The 11705-nt window shown below is 42.4% G+C and overlaps 1 protein-coding gene across 1 annotated transcript; it reads left to right on the forward strand.

Moving 5' to 3' along the window:
• The first annotated feature begins 585 nt into the window (after positions 1–585).
• On the forward strand, positions 586–3261 carry LOC146986612 (coiled-coil domain-containing protein 42-like). The gene is made up of 2 exons (XM_085780419.1): positions 586–1083; positions 2737–3261. Exons 1-2 carry the CDS (start codon positions 586–588, stop codon positions 3259–3261), a joined length of 1023 nt encoding a protein of 340 aa, XP_085636545.1.
• Positions 3262–11705: the final 8444 nt, after the last annotated feature.

The following is an 11705-nucleotide window of genomic DNA, read 5'->3' on the forward strand; positions in this document are numbered from 1 at the left end:
TCTGTGTGAACCTCATGTAATGCCAGGGCTGCACCGTGGCTCTGTGAGGCTGCCGGTGCTGTGTGGAGAAGTGGCTTGTTGCCGCGAGCAGCAGCGATTATCTTACGATTATCGGCGCCGGACGTTTTCCGAGCCGATTGTCGGGGGAATTTTGACTCTTAACACACCACACACTACAAGAGAATCTTATAAGATAATCTTAAGACCTTAAGATAATCGGGCGATGTCTGTCTGTGGTCGGAAGGGGGAAAATCGGGGCAAAATCTGCCCGATTATCTTTATGTGTGTGGCAGGCTTTAGAGCACGTCATCCAAAACTGAGGGGTTTAGTTGTTTGGTTTAGTTACCCATCATTCCAATACTATGACGTCATAAATTCCATAAACCGGCCTTGAGCTTTGACATTTTGTCACATTCCAATATTTTGATGACAGAATCCAGAATCCAGAATCTGGCCTCAAACTTTATGACATCATTCCAACACTGTGATGTCATAGCTTGATAAGAATCGACCCGGATGTTCACAGTGTAAACACACACAGGCTCACACAGCTCAGACTTCACCGACCAGCCCAGCAGCACCATGATGAGTCAGTCCCAACCACCGGTCAGCGAGTTCCACGCGGCCGGCGGCGTCTCGTCGGAGCGCCACGGCGAGCTGTCCGTCATCCAGGACGTCCAGAGGAAACGGCGGGACACGTGGAAGCTGTCGGCCGACATCGAGCGGCGCCGACGGAAGCTGCAGAGCGTCTGCGACGAGATCGACCGGCTGAACGAGCGCTACCAGAGCGTGAAGGAGGAGTACCAGGGCCACCACCTCTTCCTGAAGGACCAGGAGGCCAAGCAGGCGGCTCGGACGGCCGAGACGGAGCGTCAGACCACCGTCAGGCAGAGAGACGAGCTGCAGCGGCTGAAGACAGACAAGACCCAGCTGATGGAGAGACACCGGCGGCTGAAGCTCGAGCTGGAAGGCCTCGGAGAGTTCACGGACATGATGAGCCGACTGCCCAAGTTCACCAACTTCAAAGACGTGGACGCGCTGACGGAGTACATGGAGAGTCTCATCCACTTCAAGGACGAGCTGGTTAGTCCACGAACTTCAAGACATAACGGGGGGGTCAACGTTGAACAAATGAAACAAAGAATCTCACACTGCAAAAAACTCAAAATCTTTCCAAGAATATTTGTCTTCTTTCCTGTCAAACTGTCTCATTTCTAGTCAAAACTAATCTCTTTCCACTTAAAATAAGACTCATCACCTAAAAATCAACATGTTTTTAGATCATTTTCACTTGTTTCAAACTAATTTTCACTTGAAATAAGTAGAAAAATCTGCCAGTCAAAGCAAGTTTTTTGTTCTTGTAATAAGAAAGAAAAACTTGCTCCACTGTCAGATTTTTCTACTCATTTAAAGTGGAAAATTTGCTTGAAAGAAGTAAAAAGTGTCTGAAAACAAGCTGCTTTTGAATGTGATGAGTCTTATTTTAAGTAGAATGAGATTTATTTTGACTAGAGACAACTTTATACAAATTTGCTCATGTTAACTCATTGAGTGCCAGCCCTTTTATAAAATGGTCAGTGCCATGTGCCAACGTTTTGGGGCATTTTGGGTAATATTTCAAGAGCCACAGAATATTCTGTACTATGACTCTGAAAACACCAAATGGCTCAAAGGAAAGAGGAGACTCTCTATTTAACTAGGGAAAAAAACATTTGTTTGTACCTTGTTCCATTCTTGATTTATCTTAAGTTGAATAGAGCCTGGTTGCACCAAAAATACCACTTTTTTTCTAGAAAGCTGAGAAAAATGCATTTTTGTGAAAGAGAGTCTCTTAAGAAAAACTGATTCATCCGTTTTAATTTTGGCTTCAAAAACATGTAAGACATCTGAAAATTTAATTTCACATGTTTTTTTAATTGTACAAAAAAAAAAACAACTAAAATACAACAAGTAGGAGTCCTACTCTGCAGAGTGATGCCTGCTCTCCTACTTCTCCTCCTGCAGTTGCTTCCCCCTCACCCTCTCCTCCTCATGTTAACAAAGAATTAAAAAAAACTTGTAATACATATTTTGTTTGTCTTAATGTAAGTAATCAACTCAGTAATTGTCATGGAGATATCTAAAGGTTAAAAATGTTACCGTATTCACGTGAGAAAAATAGCCTAATAAATATGAAAAGGCTATAGAGAATGTGAAGTTACGTCACGCCGCTTTGCATTGTGGGACGTTGGCCGCCATCTTTGGAGGATCGCGGATGTAAACACTTGCTCGTCTCCCAAAGTCTTGAATCCAGTCCCTTAACGGCAAAACGTAGGATCGACACCGTTAATAAGTTTAGTTTTTCTGTGTTCCGTTGTTTCTCGTTAAATTTGTGTTCATCACGATACGTTCCTCCTTCGTTTCCCTTCCCCTTCTCCATTTCTTTTTTTCTTTTTGTTCATCTTCCTCATCTCTTTTTCTTTCTCTTTTTCTTCTTGCTCGTTTTCCTCCGTTTTCCCCACTCTCTGTTTACGTTTGAGTTCCTCCAAAGATGGCGCCAACGTCCCACAATGCAAAGCGGCGTGACGTCAGCTTCACATTCTCTATAGGCTACTTGGGTCTTTTTCTCCCCTAATGGGATTCTTCTGGGCTTTTTTTCCTCACTCAGGACATGTTGAGGATACAAAATCAGTTGAGTTTGATTCTGTTGCAATTTGTTCAACCTTTTTTTTTGTTCATAAAACGACGGGCCTCTAGGTGGAGAAGGAGCAGGAGGCTCAGGAGCAGGTGGACCGGATGAAGAAGGAGCGCGCGGCGGTGACCAAGCAGCACCACCTGCTGCAGATGCAGCGCAACAACGAGCTGGCGCTGATGAGGACGGAGCTGGAGGACACGCAGGCCGAGGCCGTGCTGCTGGAGAAGCAGTGGCTCCACGTCCAAGAGACCGCCGCCAAGAAGACGCTGCAGCTGGGACAGATCAAGATCTCCACCTTCAACCTGGCCCAGATGATCCGCCTGGGGCTGAAGGAGGAGGAGGAGGGAGAAGGAGGAGAAGAAGGACAAGGAGGAGCAGGAGGAGGAGGAGGAGGAGGAGAGGAAGACGTCTGGGCCGACAAGACCGAGTCCCAGCTGGACCGCATCATGACCTTCGTGGAGGACTACTCGGACTCGGTGAAGCGCTACCAGATCACCATTGGGCCGCTCGACGCCGAGTTCAACCTGGGCCGCGACGACAACAAGAAGAAGCAGCGCGGCGCGACTCGCTCCAAGAAGAAACAGTGACGCGTCAAAGATTCCTTAAAAACAACGGGTTTTCTCCGGGACGCTCCGGTTCGCCTATACTTCTTAGAGCGAAAAGTTCAAGAAAAAAAGAAGCTGCACGTCCACTCCTGGTCGTGTTCTAATAGAAATAATAAATAATTCAGTTCATCAAAGATTTGACTGTATGTGTCATTGTTCATAAGCCATGTTTCCATCCAAAGTGACTCGAATTACTGGGAAAGACTTTATATGGGAAATGCTGGATGCGCTGGATGATAAGTTTCGTTTTTACTGAGGAGGAACTATGACGAACTGTGCAGTGGAAAGTGGTGCAAAGTACTCTAATGGTAACTGGTAGTGGAAACCCTGCTTTACATTGTTAAAAGAAAAAAAAACATCATTCTGAAGGTGTGTGGGGGTTTTCTCCGGGACGCTCCGGTTCGCCTTCCTCTTAGAGCGAAAAGTTCAAGAAAAAAAGAAACTGCACGTCCACTCCTGGTCGTGTTTTCATGTAGAAATAATAAATAATTCAGTTGATCAAAGGTTTGACTGTGACTGAGTCTATAACATGTTCTTCTGTATTTCTGTCGCCTGCTCTCCTTGTGTGTTACTGTAATCCTTGTAAACCATTGGCCCTGTGATGCACAAGTTACTGACATCCTTTTTTTCCAGGACAACCTGGGCTTTCAGAATATTCATCCTGTAGTTGTGTCATATGATCAGAAAAAGAAAGGAAAATCAAAAACTGAAAATGAATTTCATACATATTTGCTGCACTGCAAAAATTCAAAATCGTTCCAAGAATATTTGTCTTATTTCTTGTCAAAATGTCTCAATTTTAGTCAAAACTAATCTCTTTCCACTTAAAATAAGACTAATCACTTAAAAATTAACTTGTTTTTAGATCATTTTCACTTGTTTCAAACAAATTTTCACTTGAAATAAGTAGAAAAATCTGCCAGTGAAAGTAAGTTTTTTGTATTTGTAATAAGAAAGAAAAACTTGCTCCACTATCAGATTTTTCTACTTATTTCAAGTGAAAATCAGCTTGAAAGAAGTAAGAAGCGCTACCAGATCACCATCGGGCCGCTCGACGCCGAGTTCAACCTGGGCCGCGACGACAACAAGAAGAAGCAGCGCGGTGCCACACGCTCCAAGAAGAAACAGTAGATCCTTTAAAAGCAACACCGCTGCCTTCAGGAACGGGTTTTCTCCGGGACGCTCCGGTTCACCTATACTTCTTAGAGCGAAAAGTTCAAGAAAAAAAGAAGCTGCACGTCCACTCCTGGTCGTGTTCTAATAGAAATAATAAATAATTCCGTTCATCAAAGATTTGACTGTATGTGTCATTGTTCATTAGGGGTGGGAGAAAAAATCGATTCACCTAAATATCGCGATATCTTTTTTGACGATTTTTAAATCGATTTTTTTTTTTTTTTTTTTTACATTTTGGGGGGATTTCTTTTTTTGGGATTTTTTTTTTGGGGGGGAATATTTTTAAATATTGTGCAATGTGCATTTGTTCGCCTTTTTTACATACAGAGAGTACAGGTTTTGAAAAGGGTTTAAATTCACTTTATAATGGAGTATGTTAATTTATAGACTCCTACAGTATTTGTGTGCAGATAAATGTTAAAAACACAGACAAAAAATCGAGAGAATCAGAAATATCGTAGAATCGCAATTTAAATCGAATCGCCATCCAAAAAATCGTAGAAGAATCGAATCGGGAGAAAAGCATATCGTCCCAGCCCTACTGTTCATAGTCTCTCCAGGTCTCCTTGTGAGTTGTGAATTAATCCTTGTAAAACATCAAGTAATTCATATCCTTCTTCAAAGTAAAACAGGAAATAACTCAACCACAAAGAAAGTGACACCAACACAAGACACAGGGACGCAGACCGTGACAGTAGTGGTGTCATATAAATGTAGGAAAAAAGACGTATGATCAGAAAAAGAAAGGAAAATCAAAAAATGAAAATGAATTTCACACATATTTGCAGGAAACAAACAGAAAATCATTCTAAACTTCTTTTTAGAGTTGGCGCTGATGAGAAGCGCGGCGTGACACGCTCCAAGAAGAAACAGTGAGGCGTCAAGATTCCTTTAAAAGCAACACCGCTGCCTTCAGGAACGGGTTTTCTCCGGGACGCTCCGGTTCGCCTATACTTCTTAGAGCGAAAAGTTCAAGAAAAAAAGAAACTGCACGTCCACTCATGGTCGGGTTTTCATGTAGAAATAATAAATAATTCAGTTGATCAAAGGTTTGACTGTGACTGAGTCTATAACATGTTCTTCTGTATTTCTGTCGCCTGCTCTCCTTGTGTGTTAATCCTTGTCAAACATTGGCCCTGTGATGCACAACCAAGTTACTGAACACATGAACACATCACAAATAAATGAGCTGCTGCAGCGACAGACAATAATAATCTGTACTGATTACATACATTTAAATGAGGTATAACTAACTCAGTGAAGGTAGACAGACCATCAGAGTTGAATTGATTTTCGCTGATGTGATTTTGTTCTTCACCTGAATCACTTTGTCAAAAATCAAAAACAAACGTGTCAGATGGAGCCATCCCGTCGTTAGGTTCCGTTGCTAGGCGCCACCTAGTGGTCGTGGTGATTAGACGTTCGATTCGCTTTCACTGTAACCGTGACAACTGAGGTCGTTTAATGACGAGGAGGAACTTGTTTCTCACGTCTCTCCAGAACTCAACCAAGCCGTGACCATTATTACAGTAACCATGGTGACAAAGGTATACTGTCAGTATAGTAGGTATGGTCCATGTGTTTATCACTGTAACCATGACAACCAAGGCCCATCACACCATTTGTTCACTTCCTACGGACGCATGCGTTGCTTTTGAAATGTGGTTCAATAGAATTATTTTAATCAGACATCTTTGCTCTTCACATTGTGTAGGTCGTAGCTAATGTAGGGCCATAACCACCGTCTAAATTATGTTAACAATGATCAGTCTTTCAAATCGTAGACCATAGCTTTAATATTTAGTTGCACAACCTTTTGGGCCGATCTCTGCAGTCAGGTGATTCCTGTGGCTCAGAGAGACTTCTGCATGAATTTATGAATGAATTTATATTTATTTACGTGTTGTGCACCAATTAAGGCGCCCAGCCTATAAGGGCTTACAAGACACATCATCATCACATCCAGACACCAAACAAAATAATCAGAGCACAGACAAAACCAAACAAAAACAGAAACCACATGGAGTTCACATGAATAATTCACCTCTTCTTTTTGACCAGGCACTTTTTATGAAAGTAGCTCTAGTAAAGACTTCTTTTCTGAAGAACCATTCCAACTTTACCTCATCATCATCAACCCAAAACAACTCCGGTCTCACATTTTGCATTTTCTGAAACACAAACTGCCTGTTCTGGCTTCGTCATATAACGGACAATGAAACACAAAATGCAGTTCATCCTCAATTACATTTAAATTACATAATGTGCATAGTCTTTCATCCTCAGGTACTGAGTTAAACCTTCCTACTTCTACTGCCAGAGGGAGAATCCAGCCCTCAACTGGGCACATAAAGATCTCTTGGATCTATCCAGTGGCAAAGTCAAATCGGGTTCTGAACAATATACATTTTTCAATTGGCAATAGGTTCTGAGCTTTGGTTTAAACCAGATATCATTCGTCATTCGTCATTCTGCAGCTGTCGACTCCAGCTGTCTCAGGTCTGAAGGCTGAAGGCTCCTTCTCCAGACTGAAAGCTGAAGGCTCCTTCTCCAGACTGAAGACTCACACAGAGTCGGGCGTCCTACTGTCCGCACACGTTTGAAGTTTCATAGTCGAGCGTAGCTACGGTGTCACATTTAAAACAGGTCGATGTGAAGATTTTGCGTACGTGGAGTATGGCGGAGAGTTTATGATGAGCTACTTGACAATTGAATTTGCCCTCAGGGATGAATAAAGTTCATTCTAAGCTGCTGATGAACGATGTAATTTTAATGTGAAGTAAACACCACAGCTCCTCCTCTGAAACCTCCCAGTCCTGCAGCGCTGCACGCTGCTGCCTCAGGCATCCTCCACTATAACAACCACCACCCATCCTCACCCTTCCTCCTCCTCCTCCTCCTCCCCCTCCTCCCCACTGACCCTCCACCTACAGCAAAGTTGGAAAAGATGAAAGAAAAGAAAATGTTAATGCAAAGAAGAAAACAACAACAATTCGAGACCTAATGAGAGACGAGGGACGTGTCGACTTTAAACTAAACTTCCATGAAATATGTAGCTAGGGGTTGGGGTTAATGATCTGGGGTCAGCGTTGTGGATGTAAACTCTCTGACTACAGTGGGTTCGATGTTCAGACCCAGGCGTGCAGATCTGATGTCAGGATTGGGGGGAGGGGGGGGGGGGGGGGCACAGAAGTGATTTTTTTTTTTTTTGCCCATGTGCAGCTCATACCATGCCGCCATAAATCATAACTTTGTAGAGGCTCAGCATATCATTCATAAAGTCCTGCACAGGGAATCAGCCAACAGCCGTATCACTGCTTACTTAACTGTTAAATTACTGAATCATAACTTTAAGGGTCTCGGGCATGTAATGTCTACTCAGGTTCTTATCTTTCGCCTCTCTCCGACTATGGAACTTTATGCATGATTAATTGATATGGATGAATATCAAAATATGAAGCCCTAAGATTGAGGGGCGTCTGAGTAAGAAACTACTCGTTCATTTGCATCGTAGTGGAGGAGACCAGAGACCAGAGATGGGATGTGGAGTCAGAAATATATTTGTCAAACATTACTTGTTCCACCATTTCTTTTTAGATGTGAATCTAAAATGTGAAGAATATAAAGTCTGAATTTACATGTGTTCAATTTTGAATAATTTGGGGTATTTTTATAGGGGGGGACAATTTGTGTTTTTCAGAAATTGAGGGGGACATGTCCCCCCTGTCCCCCCCTGGATCTGCACCCATGTTCAGACCCCAGATACAGTAGGAGCTGCTGAGGTATTACAGTAAAGAACAATGGTGTACACACACACACACACACACACACACACACACACACACACACACACACACACACACACACACACACACACACACACACACACGAACACCAGGGCCGTTGCTAGGAATTCTGGGCCCCCTTAAAGAATACTAAAGTGGGCCCCTCCCCCTAACTTTTCCTTTTTTTTTCTTAGACTACGTATGTATTATCGTTTTTTATTTAGCCTTCTTTGTTTTGATGCTAATGCAGCATTACACTGCAAAAACTCAAGTATCTTAGCAAGAATCATTTCTAGTCAAAATGTCATTTCTAGTCAAAACAAATATCATTATACTTAAAATAAGACTCATCATATTAAAAGTAGCTTGTTTTTAGACACTTTTTACTTCTTTCAAGCAGATTTTCACTTGAAATAAGTAGAAAAAATCTGATAGTGGAGCAAGTTTTTCTTCCTTATTACAAGCACAAAAAACTTACTTTCACTGGCAGATTTTTCTACTTATTTCAAGTGAAAATTTGTTTGAAACAAGTGAAAATGATCTAAAAACAAGTTAATTTTTTAGGTGATGAGTCTTATTTTAAGTGGAAAGAGATTAGTTAAATGAGACATTTGGACAAGAAATAAGACAAATATTCTTGGAAAGATGTAGAGTTTTTACAGTGTACTATGAGTATTAGTCAGGGTCTTACGCAGAATAAATCAGTCATACAAAGATTAGACTACTGGGGTTTTTTATGGGCCCCACTGGGCGCTGGGCCCCTAGAGTTATCACCACCTTTCTCCCCTAGACAACGGCCCTGACGAACACACCTGCTCTTAAAGCTAAAGGAGCCTTTAAACCCACTGTAGCAGGGTTATGATGCTCGTTAGCAGCTGTCACCTTGCTCTCGGATCTGATGCTTCCTCGTCACCGTGGAGACGTCAGACCTTTCGGCGTCCTGTGGCGGCCATGTTGTTCTTCTAACCCAGAGGGAGACGTGATGATGTGATGACAGACTTCAGCTTCATGTGGACTCATGTAGAGAGCTGAGAGTCTGACTCTGAATACTGATCAGCTGTGTGTTGAAGTTGTTGAGCTCAGTGTTGTTGGTCTCCATCAGCCTCCTCCTCTTCTCCTCCTCCTCCTCCTCCTCCTCCTCCTCCTCTTCTCCTTCTTCACAGTGTGAGGAGGCGACAGCAGCTTCTATGTGTCCTCCATATTCATGGCTCCTCACCGTTGTTTATTCATGAGAATATAGGCTACAGCACGTCTATATTTTATTTATTCTTCCTGTGTCTGATCTACCTGCTGTGAAGATCACAGCATACATTGATTTTCAAAATAAGAGACACAGGATCGGACCAAGGATGATTATTATTATCATCATTATTATAAAAGTCACGTAAACTGTACCAGATATTGTAGAAAATATGTAGAAAGTTGTGTTTTGTGAAGTTGTTCCTGCTCAAACAGTTTAATCACATCCATATAATAATTTTAATCAGCATCGGTAATTATATTCTGACAGTATCATACATCATTATGAAGGTTTGAGCCAGGACACTGATAAATACTCATGTCAAAAGTTTGGACGGCGTGTGTTGCTGCTGTTTCACAAGTATAAAGTTTATAAAGTTTTAAAATACACTGAGTCTAAAGATGATTAGTTTTATTTTGAAGGTTCTGTATTATCAGATCAGGAGTAATAGAGTGTTGCCAGGGCTGACGTCAAAACCCTTAAAGGGATAGTTCAACATTTTGACAAATTGGCCCATTGCCATAATCCCTATAGTCATAGCAGTAGGTTTGTTACCTTTAACTGTCGGTGCAAGCTATTTTTAGAACGGCGGAGCAGAGCCGTGAGCTGCTCAGAGCTACGCTACGGAGGCTCATTATGGGATTTCTTGGTTTCCCTCATCTAACTCATCAAATACAAAATCCAACAACTCCACAACGCTCTGGTGGACAAGTTGTGAGCTGCACATTCACCACACTATGAGATAATAACACAACGTTACCACACAGAGTTGTTTTAGAGGGAAATACAGAGACTGTTGATGAAAAACTGCCTTGACTTGTATGAGTATGTATATTTGATGAGTTTGATGAGGGAAACCAAGAAATCCCATAATGAGCCTCCGTAGCGTAGCTCTGAGCAGCTCACGGCTCTGCTCCGCTGTTCTAAAAACAGCTTGCACCAACAATTAAAGGTAACGAACCTACTGCTATGACTATAGGGATTATGGCAATGGGCAAATTTGCCAAAATGCTGAACTATCCCTTTAAGTTTATCACGGCGCTGGTTTCCAGGAAAGAAAGTTTTGGGATTTTGTCAGATAAATCAGCTTTGTGACTAAAACACAAGTTTATGATACTTACAAGTTTTGTTCAGCAAGCTAATCTTCACATACGAACACCTTTCACACCGTATTTGAAGCTTAAATGCGATCACCAGGAGTAAAAAGCTAATGTTAGGCCTTAACGGACGACTACACGTGGTCAGTCTGACATTTGAAGCAGCGTTTCTCTGCTGCAGGCCAGGAGCTAATGAGCTACGTGGCCTCGACACAGGGGTCAACAGGTCGTCTCCCTGGTGGACGTTCGTTCAGCAACTTGTTGGAGTTTATACAAGATGTATAGGCTCTATACAAAATAGATGTTTGTGTAGGTTTGTCTAATTAATGCAGAATCAGTTTGTGAAAAACTGATGCTCAGAATAAGAACAGGAAGTATCCCTCCGCAGCCCCGACTAGTTCCAGTTACATCCTGGATAAACACAAAAAAAAGTCTGTGAGAAGTCTTTAAGTTATGGTTAAAATGTGATGTGATGTGATGTGATGTGGGCACTGACCTTGACCTTTGGCCTTTGAGTCCAAATGAACATGTATGCCAAATGAGAAGGGTCCAAAGGTCCAATCAGAGGCTGGATATGTGGCCAAACAGAGGCTAGAGGTGTGGCCAATCAAAGACTAGAGGTGTGGCCAATCAGAGTCTGGGGGTGTGGCCAAACATAGGCTGGGGGTGTGGCCAAATAGAGGCTGGATATGTGGCCAATCAGAGGCTGGATATGTGGCCAATCAGAGTCTGGGGGTGTGGCCTATGTGAGTGATTGTTTTGGTGTGAAATGCAGCTGTGACCTTGTCAGAACTTTCTAAAAACCTTTGAATTAGGTTTTCACGGCAGGACTTTGACTTGAAATCCCTTATCTCTCTAAAATCTGATATTAAATCCAGAACATTTTCAGTCATTTTTTTTTCAAAGCTGCTGAAATCCTCTGGTTCCAGTTTCTCCACTGAGCCGCTCATGTCCACTCACATCCTCCTGTAATTGATTTTAGCTGGAGATGAGCGACCAGGCAGAACCATCCCATCATGCTGCAGCAGGTTTGTAACTCCTCGCTTTGTTCAATTTAAACAGTTGAATCTGCAAAATGTGGGGAAAAATAAAAAATAAAACATAAAATCTGCAGCATGAGGCAGAAAG

This window comes from Trachurus japonicus, chromosome 6 (assembly GCF_045865225.1).
Source record: "Trachurus japonicus isolate A0001 chromosome 6, Traja_1.0".
Classification (NCBI taxonomy): domain Eukaryota; kingdom Metazoa; phylum Chordata; class Actinopteri; order Carangiformes; family Carangidae; genus Trachurus; species Trachurus japonicus.